This window comes from Sphaeramia orbicularis, chromosome 18, assembly GCF_902148855.1.
Source record: "Sphaeramia orbicularis chromosome 18, fSphaOr1.1, whole genome shotgun sequence".
NCBI lineage: Eukaryota > Metazoa > Chordata > Actinopteri > Kurtiformes > Apogonidae > Sphaeramia > Sphaeramia orbicularis.
In genome coordinates, this window is record NC_043974.1 from 24,810,858 (window position 1) to 24,829,841 (window position 18,984).

At 37.5% G+C, this 18,984-nt stretch overlaps 1 protein-coding gene across 5 annotated transcripts in view; it reads left to right on the plus strand.

Moving 5' to 3' along the window:
- Window positions 1-18,984, plus strand: part of slc8a4b (solute carrier family 8 member 4b) — a 186,742-nt gene that overhangs the window by 62,354 nt on the left and 105,404 nt on the right. For all 5 annotated transcript variants that reach the window (XR_003938063.1, XM_030161901.1, XM_030161903.1 and 2 more), the window contains exon 2: window positions 17,504-17,760. Coding sequence is in view for 4 of the 5 variants with exons in the window: in XM_030161901.1 (XP_030017761.1) it covers window positions 17,598-17,760 (163 nt within the window). In the remaining variant the exon portion in view is untranslated. The remainder of the gene's footprint in view (window positions 1-17,503; window positions 17,761-18,984) is intronic.

An 18,984-nucleotide genomic window follows, 5' to 3' on the forward strand; every position in this document is an offset into this window, starting at 1 on the left:
TTATACACATATACACGTACATATTTCACTTCTTTTAATACTTTTTTCACCTTGCTCTCAAAGAATGAGGTCAAATATGTCGAGGTAATGAGTATTTTGGTGCAGTTCATTGACATTTATCACACAAAACAAGATGTTCCTAAACTATCTCTACCACCAACCAAGTTATCTTTTAAACTGATCAGATATTTAAATCAGAAATTTAAAAAGGATAAAAAAATATATATATATTCTTTTTTTCCTTTTTATTAGTGACAGTTACCAAGACATTATGGACAGAAAAACAACACAAAAACAAAAGTAAAATCAAACAAATAAACTAGAAGCACTCGGAGAGCACAGACCTCCGCCAAGGCTGATCAGTGCCCCCCCCCCCCCCCCCCCGATCACCACCAAAATTTAATCATTTCTTCCTTATCCCATTTCCAACAAACCCTGAAAATTTCATCCAAATCTGTCCATAACTTTTTGAGTTATGTTGCACACTAACGGACAGACAGACAGACAGACAAACAAACAAACAGACAAACAGACAAACAAACAAACAGACAGACAAACAAACAAACAAACCCTGGCAAAAACATAACCTCCTTGGCGGAGGTAAAGATAATAAATGTAAAGAGCAACTAAACCATATAGATTGATTAGGGGTGATAGGGAAAAGGGAAAGAGGGGAGTGTGAATGAAAGTGAGAAAGAGAGGGGGAGTGAGGGGGAAAATAATAATTATTGTAATAATGATAATGATAATAACAACACAAAAAAATATAATAATAATACCGATAGTCTAATTCGTCTTGCCACCGACCACAATTTATATTTTTTGTACATTTAGGTCCTATGAGGTACGGTGGAGAGGATGGGACTTCAGCTCCCAACTCCCAACACGCAGTACTGTTGCTCACAAATTGAGTCCGACTCCACCCTAAACACAAGTGAATAAGTCTGAATCTTACATATTGCTCCTTTAAAATACACAGCCACGAGTCCACATACACCTACAACTACCCACAGTGTTCCTATATTATGGTAAACCATTTTATTTTGCCTCACTTGGAGTGTTGTCTAGTGTTACTTAACTAAATAAGGCTTGCACAAGGATAACTGACTCCATATTCAAGTCATATTATTATTTTTTCCATAACCAGATTAAGGTTTATCCCTCCATCAAGAAAACAATTACTACTAATGACTTTTCACAATTAAAAACACAAAATAGTTATCTAAAAAAATATGGGAAAATATAATGATTACTATCCAACATATTATATTCCTTAAAGTTTGTACATATTAACCCTTTCATGGATAGTGGTCACTACAGTGGACAGTTATTCTACAGCTGTTCTCTTGTGTATTCATAGGTTTTGTGGTTTTATTTGCATATCAGACAACTTTGCTGTTCTTGATAAACCTGATCTGCATTAACATGTTTGAGAGTAAATCAATTGCTAGTTGTTATTAGACTGTAATTAACAGTTTTCTGAAACAAAAAGTTGTTTTTCACATTATCTCCATGAAGTGAGTAATAACTAGTTTTAAAGTATGCTAAAATGTGAGAAAACATCAGATTAGCTGCATTAAAATAATATTTCATTGTTTTCACACAGTATATCACTTTCTGATATTGCATTTTAAATACATGTTTCTTTTCTTCAAAAAATAAACACATGGTGTCCAACTGAGTGGACATTTTTGTAACTCCATAAAAAACAGGTTCATAAAAAATTTCCATCACGTTGTTTTTTTCATGCCTAAAGAGGAATAAAAACACTTAGGAAAAAAATCTTGATTAAGGTTCTCATAATTCATGCATGAAAGGGTTAAATTATTGCAAAAATAATGATTCCTTCCATATTTCTAACCATCCACACAGTTGGAGCCTTTGTGCTACTAGGATTGACCAATAAGTGGTATGGTATATACAATGTAAATAATAAAACAGTAAATATGTGTTCAGATTTGGCAATAGCTTTTCCAATGCAGGAGCCTCTGATCTTTATATGTAGAGCATTAGGATATGTAGTTGATCTAAACTGGATTTTTGTTTGACCTTGATTTCACCAATCCTGCTGCATGGCAAACGTCCATGCTCTGCTCATAAATGGTGGAAATGTGCAAGCAGTGCAACGTAAGGCCCTACATCTGTCAGTGGCGTCACAAAGTAATTGCTTTTTTTATTATTTGTACTTTGGAGCACATGTCAAACTGCAATTCATTGCCAAAGACGTATTTAATATAATCTCATCCAAAGTTCAATATTTGGGCTGCTTAGCGTATTAAAACTATTACATTATATATTACATATATACAGATATGAGTTATGAACATGAACTACATGATTAACAGACACTGCTAATGTTGTCATCTAGTACCTTGAAAGAATCAGAACACTTTAGTAATCCCAGAAGAAACTGTTGTGTGTTACAGTTGCTTCGTACAAATATAAGAAAATGTAGCTGGAAAGAAATGATCAACATTCGAAAAAAAAAAAAACCCCAACATATTAAAACAGTCGATTAAAACACAATTAGAACAGCAATTTGTACAATATGTATCAGATAAATATGATCAATATGATAAGTAAAAGAAATATGTATGAATAGGTGTGTAATTATATTAATTAGGATGTTAGTTTGGCTGTTTTGAGTCTTTTTCTCACATGTTTTTTTAATTGAGTTTCCTGCAAACTTATAAACCAATGCAATATATAAAATAGGAATAGGTACACTTTTTTCATATATAAAAACATATAAATGAACAGATGAACAAAATAACACATAGGGCATTTCAAATGTTATAAATTAAAACACAAAAGTACTCATAAAAATTGTAATGTGCATACATATATAGATAACCATAAACAAATAAATAAATGAGTAAAATAAAAATGATAACAAAAAAAAAAAATTGACTCTTTGAGGCCGATCAAAAGACACCAATCAGATGCGATGAAGTCCAGTATGGTTATTTTAAGCCTCATCTTTATATAAATATATCCCATTAAACATGTGATCATCTCCCATGATTCGAAAGCGAAAGAAAATGGACGTGAAACACACTGTCGGCATAATTAGCTCAATAATGGAAGGTCAGAGTGGCATGATGTATATGTGGTTCATGTCTTCCTCACGCACTTCCTCACACCTACATGAACAGACACATGCACGAAAACCGTGAGACTTGCTTATGCGCCGTTGCGACTTTAAAAATGAATTCACGCCTCCGGAATTCTCTGATTTCCATGCCTCTGGCCACTGACATGCACTACTGTACGCCCCTTACAAAAAGAACACAACCTCACATAACACGCACACGTACGCACACTTACAGTCTCATCATATCATGCATCATCTTCTCTAATATTAATGTCACAGCCCATTAAAACCCTTTTAACCCCATTTGGCTGATGTCCTCGCCTACACAAAGTTTCACATGTTTATGCAGCGTGCTGATAAAGGGACTGACAGAGAGGAAGCAAAGTGAGAACTTTGGCTGCAGGCCCGCACAGTCATACTTTATATCATAGGGAACACATAAGAGTGTTTAAAAGGGTTATTTTCCCCCAAATCCTAATAAAGTGTGGACATAAAAGTAAATGAACAGATAGTAGTTAAGATGTTTTAGAGCTTAAAGCAGGAGGATATTAACCCGCATTGACTCGGTAGCCTGTGGTGAAATTTGTATGCCGTAATGAAGGAACCAGACTCTTCTGGGAACTGCAAGACTTCCCTCCTCGATGCTCATGAACTTCACTTCACCTTCTCCTACTTCTAATTATTCCTTAATAAGAGAAACATAGGGAGAGAGAATCAGAAAAGAAAGAGACAAGTAGGAATGATGAGAGAGTTTGGTTGTAACTGAAAGCTCTGGGATTATACACAGCTCTTTCTCTCGCTCTCGTAGTCTTAACCTTAGCGACCTTGGCTACAGGGTTGATCCGACTTTCCTACACATCATAAGACTCTAGCTGACATCTATACATAATAAGCAGCACTGTTTATTTGTGTGTTTTCTGTACATTGAGTACTCACTGGAAGTTCAGTCACAACAGATGGTTATAGTGTATGTGAGTGTGTGTGTTTTCAGAGTGATGGATCAGCCTGGTGGCAGATCGATAGCGAGACAGTCCTGGAGGGGCAAACATTGAGTGACCATTAGAGTGCAGACCACAGACACACACACACATTAGGTTTTCATGGGCTTTACACTGACTTTTATTTTCTGTAGACATACAGTATACCCACATTAAGCATAAGTGCAACATGCCTACATTAAACCTTTAAAGCTAACATTAAAGGAGTGATATTTTGCTTTTTTAAATGGAATTATGCATTTTAAAATACCTCCCTGTGGTCTACATAAACTGTAAATGCTATGCTTGGATCTGAATTCTACATTAATTCAACTCCACAGGTCCATCTTCAACCCTATTTCTGAGTAATGACACCAGAAAGGTTGTTTTGAGCGCTGGCCCTTTAAATGCAAATGAGCCACTTCACACCCCACCCCCTCCAGGTTGTTGGCTGTGCTGCTCTGTCCTGTTTAGCCAGCAACTGAACATTTAAGGTAATTGACTCAAAGTTTGGACATATTTTCAGTATGGACTACAACCGCTGCTGCTGATAAACAATTATGTCGTACTCGGAGAAGTGTTCATCGGAAGTCTTGACCTTATACGTGCAAATGTTGTGACGTAACTAGTTATGAAATGTAACAAATTAAGAAGGAATTAAAACAGGTTGTAGAAATCCACTCAGTTTTTGCCAAAATAAATATAAAGATAGCTTTGCAGCACCTGGAGGGTTCAAATTCAAACTTTTTGGACTATTATGGTCCACAAATACACAAATAAATGTACCAAAGACTAATAAAATTGGGTTTAGCAAAATATGACCCCTTTAAAATAAGACAAGTCTCACCTCTTAAATGCTTTATGTTCCAACAAAGTGAGATTCCTACAATGTCAGTGTGTGTTGACAACCTGAAACTATCTGCACCTGCAAAATACCAAATATTATATCAGTATTTGCATTTTAGTTCTGTTGTATCAAAGGACAAACCTGCACTAGCATTAGCAGTTGTCTCAGAGCAGTATCCTGTAATGTACCATGTGTGATGTTTGGTAGCAAGACACAAAAAATAAATACAATTCAATTCATTTGGAATGAACACAAATCTTAAATCCGTCCTCTACATCCATTAAAATGCCTGAATCTTTAATGATTAGTATTATTTGTCATTAAAGCTTCAACTTTCACACTGAGTTGCAGTGACCGCAGCAGACAGCTGTTGGTCTCCGTCTGCAGATTATGGTCATGATCCTCATCAGATCTCACGCAAAGGTTTACTGATGCATGTGAGAAATTCTGCAGTGCCTTGTAATGCCGTTGTAGCGGACAGCCTGGCTGCATCCCTGATGTCTTCCGTTTGGTTCCACTGAGTTGCCTTTGCCATCGTGTTAAATCTGCACTATGCTCGACAGTATGGGCAGTACTTTTGCGACACTCTCTAACATGCTTGGACAGCTGTATCCACAGCCCAGTGGGGCACGTTCACTATCGCCCTTAAATCTGCCTAATTACGCATCTCATCAGTTCTTCAGCTGCTCGATAGCTGTAATCCCCAAGTCACACATTCACTCTTGCTCTCCCTGCCTTTCTCCACCTCTTTATCTCTGTGCATCTCGCCCTTGCCTTTTTTTTTTTTTTTTTTACATCAGTACATTTCTTTTTTCCACCTTTTTTCCTTCCTTCCCCTCTCTCCCTCTCCCACCACCCTCTGTTGCATCATCCTCCTCTGTTCGTTGCTTCTCTAATCTTCTCCAAACCAACTAACCAAGCTCTGCGTACTACAGGCAGCCAATGGGATCTCTCCCCCCTCCCACGATAACTGCTCCCTCCTGGGTTCGCCTTGCTGCCTCATTGCCCCCCCCCCCCTCCCCGACTTCCACACCACCAAGTCCTCCTTAAGCCCGGAGCTTCCACAGCTACAGCCAAAGATCAGTCACGCATGTAAGTTTCTGTGTGCACGTACGCAAACACATACATCACATCCCTGCGCACACACTTACAGACAGCCAGTTCTTATACACAGCACAACACCAGTTAGGTTACAGTGAGTGACCCATGAGTACATACATGTCGCACAGAAACACACCGAAGATATGACCAAGATCAGTCACACTGGATTCATCTAGCTCCCTTTCACTGCCAAGAAGGACACTAACTCCAAGGAAAGGATGCTAACTCCAAGGAAAGGGCGCTAACTCCAAGGAAAAGGTGCTAACTCCAAGGAAAGGGCGCTAACTCCAAGGAAAAGGTGCTAACTCCAAGGAAAGGACGCTAACTCCAAGGAAAGGATGCTAACTCCAACAAAAGGACGCTAACTCCAAGGAAAGGACGCTAACTCCAACGAAAGGACACTAACTGCAAGGAAAGGATGCTAACTCAAGGAAAGAACGCTAACTCCAAGGAAAGGACGCTAACTCCAAGGAAAGGACACTAACTCCAACAAAAGGACGCTAACTCCAAGGAAAGGACGCTAACTCCAAGGAAAGGACACTAACTGCAAGGAAAAGATGCTAACTCAAGGAAAGAACGCTAACTCCAAGGAAAGGACGCTAACTCCAAGGAAAGGACGCTAACTCCAACAAAAGGATGCTAACTCCAAGGAAAGGACACTAACTCCAAGGAAAGGACGCTAACTCCAAGGAAAGGACACTAACTCCAACAAAAGGACGCTAACTCCAAGGAAAGGACACTAACTCCAAGGAAAGGACACTAACTCCAAGGAAAGGATGCTAACTCCAAGGAAACAACGCTAACTCCAAGGAAAGGACGCTAACTCCAAGGAAAGGACATTAACTACAATGAAAGGACACTAACTCCAAGGAAAGGATGATAACTCCAAGGAAAGGACACTAACTCCAAGGAAAGAACACTAACACCAAGAAAAGGACACTAACTCCAAGGAAAGGACACTAACTCCAAGGAAAGGATGCTAACTCCTTGGAAAGGACGCTAACTCCAAGGAAAGGATGCTAACTCCAAGGAAAGAATGCTAACTACAAGGAAAGGACGCTAACTACAAGGAAAGGACGCTAACTCCAAGGAAAGGACGCTAACTCCAAAGAAAGGATGCTAACTCCAAAGAAAGGATGCTAACTCCTTGGAAAGGACGCTAACTCCAAGGAAAGGATGCTAACTCCAAGGAAAGAACGCTAACTCCAAGGAAAGAATGCTAACTCCAAGGAAAGGACGCTAACTCCAAGGAAAGGACGCTAACTCCAAAGAAAGGACACTAACTCCAAGGAAAAGACACTAACTCCAAGGAAAGAACACTAACGCCAAGAAAAGGACACTAGCTCCAAGGAAAGGATGATAACTCCAAGGAAAGGACACTAACGCAAAGAAAAGGACACTAACTCCAAGGAAAGGACACTAACTCCAAGGATAGGATTAAAGCAAGTAGGAACACTGATAGTGATGAGGGATATGAAAATATGGATGAGAGGACAGAGCAGCAGTGGGGACTTTTTATAATGAAACTTTTATTAACATGACAGTTTTATGAAGCACTTTCACACAAAAAGATAAAATACGATTTACATTAAAATAATGTCATAAAACTGCAGATAGACGTGTAAAACAATAGTAATGAACAGCTGCTTGAGAAGACAAAATGTTCTTCCTGGAAAATAATTGGAATTTAATTCATTCTAGGAAAGAGAAAATAGTTTCATATTGTCTGTTCTTATAAACCAGGACCGTCCAAGCATGTAGGACCTAACAGTAATGCAAGAATAAAGAAGAAAAAAGTGCAAAGCATATGAATCCAAACACTATTATAGTCAAAACACCACCTGTACTTTTTATCTCACCCTTTCCTTGGGGGATTTCAGGGGTCGCAGGTGTTTTCTACTGATACTATGATCTCACAACTCAGTGATGGGTCATACGACTTGTCGGGGGCTGTTTCTACAATGAAAGGATGGTGGAAGAGATGAAAAAGGGGAGAACAGGAGGAGTGGGCGAAGGGCCGAGGGATGGGCTAATGTAAGCGGGGATGCTAGCCGAGCCTGTGAAGATGTGATGAATCAAATGTCATTTAACCCTGAGAGAACATTAGCCCTCTGCGGTGTTCGTGAGCGCGTATGTGTGTTCGTGCGCGGTGATTCATGGCGCCAAACGAGGCAGAGCACAGCTGATGAGATACGAATCAACAACCATGGCCAATGCTCTTACCGCTTTCAATAAACAGGTCGACGCTAGTGTGTATGTGATGTGCTTTCCAGTGGGTGTGAATATGTGCATTGTCTGCCTTCATCTCATCCCACTGCCCTCTGGCACATGCAATACTTTATACTTAACGTTTGCAAATTTGCTTTTTGAGACAGTGTCAGCAGTTGATTTCTCTTTGTCTTTCTCTTCTCTTTACTCATTACCCTCTCGTTACATCAATGTCTTCACGCCTTTCACCTGCAAAGACACTGAAGCGTGCATCATCTAATTATCAAATCATATACCTCCGCTTATAAATGCACTCAAACACCCACGGTCACACCTGTTGACTAGACTCAAAGCAGAACAAAGCATGTTTTGCATGTGAGTACTCAGTAAAATACACACATTTATGTACTCTACACACTACACATCATCACTGTCAGTCTGGAGGAAAAGTCAAGACAGGCCATCAGGATGATTCATGTCTTACAACATAGAGCATGAAGAAACATTCACATACATAAATACACATGTAAATACAAGGATTTACAATTAATTATCACAAGCTCCTCTATTTGAAGACCAACATAAAAAGGCTGTCTCTTTCCCTATGCACTGTTATTTTTAGTCCACGCTGCCAGAGCTCAACTTTTTCTGGATGGATAAATTAACAAGATAAAAATGCCTTCCATCTTTTTCAAGTGTTCCACTTTACTTACGATACTGACTCGATGAAGCATCTCATGCAGATGCTCATATCAATGCTTTTACTGTAAAATATTGGAATTTCTCTGTTCTTATTCGGTATGTCTTCTGACTTTTCTTCTTGCCCTGTGAAATGACATCTCTCCCCCCATCCCGTCATGCAGCCTTGAACATCATTAAAGGGTTGTAAAATAGGTCACACAGTGAATCAAGCAAAGAAAATGCTCATAGCTATATAAATATATGAATATTCTGGATTCAAATAGAGCTCATGAAATTAAACTACCTCACAAATGCAGTGCTTAGCTCTGCATTTAGCAGCAGCGGTATGCAATCAATAAAATGAACCGAAAGTTGAACTTGACATGGAAAAAGCAATGAGGTTGGAAAGCATGAGAGGAGTTAATAGAGAGGAGGTGCGAGAGTGAGAGCGAGACGGGGATATGAAGAGGTGCTAGAGACTTTTAAAGTGTGGAGAGTGTGAGTAGGTGCCGAGAGACGGAGGACGACAGGACATGTACCTGAGCAGAGAGAAGAGTGGACATGAGGGTGAGGAGGTAGGGGAACCCGACAGACGGACTGAGAAGGAGGTGAAGACAAACAGAAGAGATAAACAAAGAGCAATAAGGTTGAGCTGAAGAAAGTAGCTGAAATCACTTAGGGATGTCCTTAGTTTAATAACACTGACACATGTCCATGACCGTTGTGGGTACAAATACCACAACGCAATGTTCAAAAATTCAACTTAATGACACAGGAGTTGATACTGTGTCTCATTTTGAGGTCCGTTTTCTCATGTGTTTTGGTTCTTGTAGCTGTATCACAGTCTTCATCAACAGGTGTCACAGTGTCAGGTAATAGATTTTTAATGGAGAGCACAAAGATACAAAACAAGTCAGAATGTTTTATTTGATAGATATTTTATTTATATATTATATTTGTCCTTTAATAATGTGCACTTATTACAGTGTTTGACCCCCAGGTCAAAGACTTACTGTAAATCTGTTCATATATTTTTTGTACCTTTTTATCATTACTGTTTTTATTGAGGAATACATTATATATTTTATACTTTTTACATGTTTACTTCAACCCTTACTTTTTTTTATGCTCACATTTTTATTGAAAATTTTCACATTTAGACAAAGAGATACATATTCAAATATAGAGAAATAGGACCAATGTGACGACCCTTACTTTTAATATTACCATCCCTTATGCTACTCCTTCTATCCATCCATCCATCCATCCATCCATCCATCCATCCATCCATCCATCCATCCATCCACTAATGCTACTTCAACCCTTCAACCCAAGTGACTATTTTCATTTAATTTCTGGACATATTACAAGAGAGTGGCAGCAACAGTTACAGAGAGGTCCAATGTGGTCTACAGGGTCTGTAAGGTCCGCCTCTACATGAACAGTGGGTGTACCTGCTTTGTTAGGTACCATGAAGTAATGGTACTAATGTCAGGAATGATGTTCAAAGGGATAATGTGGGTCTGGATCAGCACTTATGTTGGTCTAATGTTCTAAAAGTGATGTTCTTTTCACCTTACGTGTGTTTTTCTTGTAATTTTTATATTTATTTCTTGTATTTTATTTATTTTTTTGGTCACTTGCATGTAAGGAACCAAATATGGTAACTTCCTTTACCTTGATTATCTACATAACAATAAAAAAAATTGAAAAAATTCACAAAAGTAATGAAGTCTTACTAAGTCCTCCAATAACACACAAAGGTTGATTTATTTCAGAGTATTTCTATGAGTGTGCTATAAAGGAAATGTCCCTGTCGGTGGGACTAATAAAGTGATATCATATTTTATTAGCTTTGTTTCATTAGTTAGATTTAATCAGTCCTACTTGTGGAAATGGAATATATTATCCATAATTGAGTTGTCATTAGTGTCTAATCACTTTTGTGTTTTTATTTGCATGGAACAAGCTGTTTATAGAATCTATCACGTTTTAATAGCTCAGAGTGGATCTCCTTGTCTTCTTTTTATTGTTTTACGGCAGGTGGTTTGATGTGTTATCATCACCTACTATGTTGAAGCGCAGACAGAGTTATTATATCCCCCCAAAAAACCCATGAGAGACAAAGCAAAGACTGGATCAGAGCCAGAATTTTGCATTTTTTACTTCTTTAAGGACCACCACAGTGGACGGTCAGGTTGAGTCTGAACCCTCAGCGGCCCCTAGATCTCATACACTGAACCTTTAATCTGCTTACATGCTTCATTACATCCACGTATCCCTGCGTCACTGTGTAATTTTTTACCATAATCTGGATCTGTAAGTGCATAAAATCATCTTGTGTCTTCAAGCTAAATAAAATGAATTATCCTTTAACGCAGCCTTGACAACACATGTTAAAATAAATGAAAGACGGTTTGGAGATAAGAGAGAGAGGCCACATTTCTGCCTGAAAAGAGTCAGAAATCACAAGAGGAAAGAAAGCGACTGAAGGACTGGAGGGAAGGCGTAGCGGGATAGACGACGGAGGAGAAAAGTGCGTTGAGTATTGAAGTGACAGGTTGTTGTCAGAGCAGCGAGACCCTGGAAGATAGATGAAGACAGGGTCAGCAACTCCCCGCTAATGTCACGGCAGATGACTAACTGTGAGTGTGCGTACGTAGGTGTGTGTGTGTGTGTTTATGTTTATGTGAAGGCAGGGTCAGCAATTTTTTTGGCCAAGGCTGAGTAACCCTGAGTGTGTATTGTGTGCGTGTCTCTGCACTTGGAATTGTGTGTCAGAGAGTAAGTGAGTACAAGGTCAGCTGTTTGTGCACTATGAAGCTGACACACACTGTGTTTGTGTATTTGTGTCCGTACGTAACGTGCATGTGGATTTTGGTGTGGGCTTATGTTTGCCCTCATTTAACATTTCACTTCCAGTTCAAACCGTTTCTCTTCTCCTTTTTTTTCCGGTCTGTTTTCTCTCGCAACATATCAACAGTGGTGTGAGTGAAAGGCCACTTTAGTCCCCCGTCACAGAAACACACTGCTGTCGGTAGCTTGTTCTCAGCTGAGGTCGTGTTTACAGCCCAACCCTGTATTAGCTGCATGAAATCAGTGGCTTCAGTGCAGCACGGTGTCACATTTTTACAGTCGGCTGCACACACAAACAGTTGTCTGTACTGACTTGTGTGTCAGTTTCACACATGAAAGAATGGATTTAAGGCCATCGCTTTCACTGGGGAATGGGGAGGAAATTCGGTGCAATATATGGTCTAATCCATCCTGCCTAGCTGTCATAATGTATATGGAAATATGCAGTGATTTTCAAAAAGTCATCAAAGTTTGAGCATTTTGGGCGTCAATGTGCACACACATCAAAAGCTTCACAAGGACTGACTTCAGCCTCTCAGGCAGCCCTTCCATCCACAGCTTCACAACAGTCATGGTTTAATTGCACAAATTTTCAGGCGCAGACATGCAGCAAGATCACAAAATTAGTCTTGACATTTTTTAGTTGATGAAGCCTATATACACAGTGGTCTTGTGCTTATGTAACCCTATTTTTACAGCAACTTCCAAACAAATTAACTATTACATTTAATATTTTTTCTGTGATTTAACTGTGTAAAGCCTGAACCATTAAATCATTGACAGAAAATTGCAATTCTTTGAAATCAGAGCCTTTTTTGGTCCTTCTGAACACCAAAAAAAAAAAATGTTTTTTTAATATCAATTTCCATGTATGAGTTTCAATTTTGTATCCTATTTGATACATCGGGTCTCAATGCTCAAATATTATTATTTTTGAACAAACAAAAACATAATATAACACAAACCTGTCTAACAAATTGGTATTTCTTTTCAAAACTGACGAAGTTCTGCCTCCTTCCTCATTAATGACAATCTTGTAGTGTCACTGGAAAGGCCTCTGGTGAACAAATTCCTCCCCCCTGGTGGATTATCAGTGTATTGCATGTATCTAATTGTATACATCAGGTTTTTCAAGAAAAAAAAAATCACACTGATCATGTAGAGGACTTCAAAACTCATGTATCAAACATGATACGTTTGGCATTACAGGGTTACATATCACATATTATATTATCGTCTTCATTTATCATTTTTCAGATATTTTCATGTCATTAATTCACTGAGCATGTGGATGTTCCTCAAACTGCACAAATATAACTTCCATATAAAAATTTACCTCAAGTAAAAATGACAATTTCACCAAAACTCTTGTTTTTCAATTAAATGTTTTTACGCTGGCAAGAGCTGGTTTTTCAGGCGTGGCACAATTGTTATATCACACAAAACTGCAATGGAAAGACTTTTTTCGCAACTATTGTCACGTGAATAAAAAAAAAAAAAACAGATAATGACAGACGTTACAACAAGCGAAGAAGAAGAGTTTTTAAAAAAACATGGCGCAATATGTGTGGACACACCAGGAAACCGAATCATTTTTTAATTTAGTACAGGATAGAGGGGTAATATATAATAATAATGAATATATCTGTAAATCAACACCATATTTATATTCATTGCTATATCTATGGAAGAACTTCTCGTGTCATTTTGCAATAATAAATAAACAAATCACTGTATTTGGGATTTAATGGCAAAACCGACATTATGCACTTCTGTTTTTTCAACATTTAGCAAATATTGGTCAAGTTTTGCACATATGTCCAATGGAAAAGCAACTAGTGTTTCCGTGTTCACTACTGAGCCTCTGAACATCCAAGTGGGTCATGTCTGATAGAGAAACTGCATTTTATCTGAATTATGTACATGTATAGATAGGGTTAGTGGTTTACAAGTTATTACAGTTTATGCTTTTGGTCACCGGCTGCTGTTTAGGTCTTTCAAGGTTACAACTATTTTTGTGGTGACTTCCACATGGATTTCTTTTTCCCATATTTAACCTTTCCTAAGTAATATATCTCCATTAATTAGAATATTATTTCGGTATGAGTCATCCGTCTTGAATATCATCATGGCAAAAACAAAGGAGTTGCACGATTCACTTTCTATTAATCAGAAAAATGTCTTGCTGGTCCATCTCTGAACAATCTTCCTGACCTGTAGAGGACCTGGAACTTGACGAAAACCTGCTCAATACCAGCTGATCCCAGTTTTCCTCTATGGTGTGACTTTTTGTTGTTGGCTTCAGGGCGTAGGTACAGTCTACCATGATGCAGAACAAACAAGTTTAGAGAGTCATTTATTCCTCCTGCTATCAGCCTTGTAAATGACACAGTGCAATTTGGGTCTTATTAGTTGTTGTTGGGTGACTGATGTTTGGTTGCTGTTGTTTATTTATTTACTGCTGGGTATAAATCACATTGCCTCGAGCTTCTAGCCTTGAACTTTGATCCTCTACATTTTGCATTTTTCTGTTAAAATCCTGTATTTTCCTGTATTTAACTTAATGATTATGTAAATGTTCTTCAAAGATCAAAGTAAATTCAGAGATTATTATTTTAAGAGAGAAAATGAAGAAAAAAATGACTTTTTTTTTAGCAAAATATCTCTCTTTTTTTTCTTTGCACTTGTGTGTTGTATGTTGCTGCTGTTAACTGTGAAATTTCTCCATGGTGGGATCAATAAAGTCTTATCTTATCTTATCTTATCTTAACCTGTTGATTCAATAATCCTATCAATACATGTAAATAATTGTTAAATGCAGTTTGTCATCAGATATGACCCATTTGGATGTTCAGAGACTCCGCAGTTACCATGGAAACACTGTCATCTTCTACAACATTGATTTACCAGTAAAACCCATGGAGTTAAATCAATGACAGTTGATGGAAACGAATTTCTGTTCAGTTAATTATATATTTTGCTTAAAAAGTCACTTTTTCATCAGTTTTCTCTATTTCTGATGTAATAACCCTGAACTCTAATCTAAAATTTTATAAAAATTTGCATGATCAGGAAATTTAAAAAAGGAAAATACTTGATTTTCACTGAAAAAACATAAAATATAGAGGATAATAATATAATAAATGGTGATAATCATGTAAGAAAGGTTAAAGAGAGAGAAAAAAAAACATTTGGGCACTGACACAAAAGTAGCACTGGGTCTTTATGGGTTAACTTATCTTATTTTGCTGTTTGTAAAACTCTCTACAGCCACTGTCATTTGTCAAACAGCATGGGTTTTTATTAATAAATCAATGTTGTAGAAGATGACAGTGTTTCCATGTGCATTATGTCCAAATGGGTCATATCTAATGACCGTGAAAAGCTGAGAAACTGCATTTTGCTTCTTAGGTACCCCTGTTAATAGTTCTTAATTAGTATTCCTTCTGTAGATGTGTTTAGTTGCTGGTGGGTGTTTAGGTCTTTGAAAGCCAGACCACCGACCATATTTGGATAGTTTTGCATTTTCTCCTGATCTCTCTATTGATTTGGAAGGTTCTTTGTTTACTCTTGAGGAATGTACCTGAGAACAAAGCTGTTGCTAAACCTTTCATCCTGGATGAGCCAGTTGAAAGCCTGTGGTTCTCAGTCAGATTCTCAATCACAAATATTAAAGTCTGCAAAGCTCTGAAGTTCAGGTTAAAGTACAAAGAGTATAATGTCTGTGATCAAAGCAGGAAAAAAAAAAAAAAATCCCCCGCTGAGTGTAAACCAAAACAAAAAGTGATAGATTATTTTTCATTTGGGCGCCTGTGAAGCTCAGACCAGCATCATCTACTCCAGCTTTATGATAGTCTTTATTATTGTAACTTTTATCACAGAATCTGGCTACAGTTATATCATCATTTATAGCACTTCTAAAGAGTCCGAAACTGCTTTTTCATCACTGAACGACCTTTCATTATGGCTTTTATTGCTTTGTAAACCTGGTTTTTATCTGTTTCTACAATAAAGCACTGCAACTGTATTGAAGAATAGTGTGTGGTGTTACTAGAGTGGGAAGGATTTCCTCACTATTTGCTCATTTGTTAAACCTTGGGCCATTTGTTTCCAGTGGGAATCATTTCAATGTGACGCAAAACAATAGATTAACCAATAGCAGAAGCTTCATTCTTTTAAACCAAGTTAAGATCTGAAAACAGTAATAGTATTCATAATGCAACAATTTATTCTTCAGTGAGTTTTAGCAGATGAGAAATAATACTTGTCTTGTTGGATCTACTCAGTGTTAGCTTAGCGGTGCAAAGTTTGTCGCATTGGTCTTTTGTTTTATGAAATTATTCATGACATACGCTTGGTCTCAAACTGTTTGCTCATTTGAGATATTTGCTCATTTAAGTGCTTGTTGCTTTGTTGTTTTCTGTTGTTGAGCATTTAGCTGATGTTCTTCTGGTTATGCGGATGTGTAGAATGTGTTTGCTATAGCATTGCCATGGCAACACAGGTGGGCAGTGGGGCACCATGGCAAAAATATACATGCATTTAAAAAAAAAAAAAGCCATAAAATCATCATACGTCAATGTTTTTTAATGTATATTGTCATACATTTCTTAAACAACTTCAGAACTACAAAACGTGATAATTTTCAGGATTTTAACCCTTTAAATGCCAGTTTCATTATTGTTACCCCACCCCGTGAAGGGCAGGCAAGGGGTATTGTTTTTGGTTTGGTTTGTTTGTTTCTTTGTTTCTTTGTTTGTTAACACTCTAGCAGCAAAACTATTGGTCGAATTCATACCAAATTGGGTTTGTAGATTGCCAGTGACCCAGAATAGAATTGATTACATTTGGGGAAAAGTAGGTCAAAGTTTACATTTTTTCAGAATTTAAACATTTTTTTGCCCCCCCATTTACTTATAATGGGCCAAATGTCAAATGTCTGTAACAGCAAAACTGTTGCTTGAATTCATACCAAATTTGATTTATAGATTGCCGATGACCCAGAGTAGATGTCATTACATTTTGGGAAAAGTAGGTCAAAGTTCACATTTTGTATACATTTTTAAAATGTATTTCTTCTCCCATCTACTTATCATTGGCCGAATTTCAAATGTCTATAAAAACATCAATTTTGTTTCAGTTTACTTCAAACTGTATTAATTAATTCATTCATTCATTCATTCATTCATAAGTGATGAGCAAAGTGATTTCGTTGAGATATTTCTGAAATGGAAGCCATGGGACATCAACCAAAAACATTACAATACAGTCATGGAAAATCCTTTTTTTTTTTTTTTCAATTACTTCAAACTTGGTACATATATAGAGGCAAATGATATGCTGACATCAGCGCACGCATAGACATAATGACATCAGCTGGATCAATGCCAAAATAATCTACAATATGTGCAAGGGGTGGGGTTTGTTGTGCCTGTACCCACTTGTTTGAATAATGAATTATTTATGACAGCCACAGTGTTGATGCACTTTTCACTCTCTGGTTACAGAGCATAAAAGACACTGGATGTCAAAATACAACTAAAAAGAAAAGTTCTTGGCAATTTATATGTCACAAGCTGCAAAACGATCACCAAATTTAAAAAAAAAAAAAAAAAAAAAAAAGTTGAGAAAAATGTACAAAAACACAATTTGAAAATCAATTAAAAAGAGTCAAAACTGCCGTAGAAGTTGAGTGAAAGGGTGAATAATACTCATTCTGTCTTCTGTCTCCACTTACAGGTTTTGGACGTTAATCCAGGCTGACCCAGTCCAGTAGAACCTGGTGAAGTCCAGTTAAGGCCAGAGAGCAGTAGCAGACCTGGCTCCAGCAGTCATGGCTGAGCCTCCATCATCTCCCACCTCCTCTCGTCTCTCCTTCCCCTCCTCCATCCTCCTCTTCCTCTTCTCCTTCCTTTTGCTCCTGTCGTTCCCTGAGTCGGTTCAAGCGAGTTCATCTGGGAAAAACTGTTCAGCTAGTGGGGATCCCTGTCAGGAGGGTGAGTTGTCCAGTAGTTTAATGTAAGGGATTACCAGTATTAATAGGATAGATGTCTGATGTAACATTATCAGCAAGTGGTAGCCTGTTAAATGGGTTACTATAATCCTTGCGATGTACCATAAGCCACCGATATCATGAATCTGCATTTCAGATGAGCATGTTCGGTCAGATAAGTTTCAGTTCATCACAACAAAACAGTGAAAAATAAGAAGGTATTAAAAAATGGATAACTTACATGCTCAGCTCCTTCATAGAACTGTGCTTTACTCTTGTATAAAAAAGCAAGAATAAGCATTAAATTGATAGATTATGTCTTTGTTGAAGGAGGCAGGACATTTTAGTGTATGGTCAGACTGATTTAATGCATTTGTAATTTTACCTGTGTTTAGTATCCAGCAGATTTAATCGCTGACTTTCCATTATCTAGGTTGCATTATGTATGCATTATGTTAAGAGGAGGCTTATGATGTAAAGGCATAGACAATGGGAGGCTATTGTAGATTTTCATAAACATCATTTGCATCCGTCAAAGTCGCCTCTGCGGGTCATTGCTCATCATTGACTGTTTTTTGTTTTTTTTTTTTCGGCTTAACATTTTTTCTGAAGGGTTTAGTTTAAATCATCAGCTTGTAAATAAAAGTCTGACTATGGCATTTAAAATTGCCTATGTTTTCCTACTGCAGACTGACCTAATTGCACATATCTCAGTACATTTGTTTGTTTTGCAATTTATTTTTTAATCCAGAGGGCGCAAACAACAGCCAAGAGATTTATTTGCCACTTATAGGTGAAAATGTCAACAGAATATTCATAGCACACCCCTTAGGGCAGACATGTGTTAGTGTTTGTGTCTTTTTCAATTTAAAAACTAACCACTCTTGAATTATCAGCTATTTCTGCTAATGCTTTTCTTTTGTGTGTGTGTGTGTGTGTGTATGCTTTCAAGGTCTGAAAAGTGCTTGAATTTTATTTGAAGAACCTGAAAGCAGTTGCAATTATAACCAAACCTACTTACAGAGAGGTGATACATTTTGAAAAATCAAACTTTATGTGAAAAGACAAAATTAGCAGGTACTTTCAGGTCGACTCCAGGTAAATTTCTACGTTAATTTTTGGTTCGGTGCAAGTGTGTCTGAAGAACACCAAGTGGCTTCCCTTTATTTATTTATTTATTTATTTATTTATTTATTTATAGTTAACAAGACACTGTGGACAGAAAAAC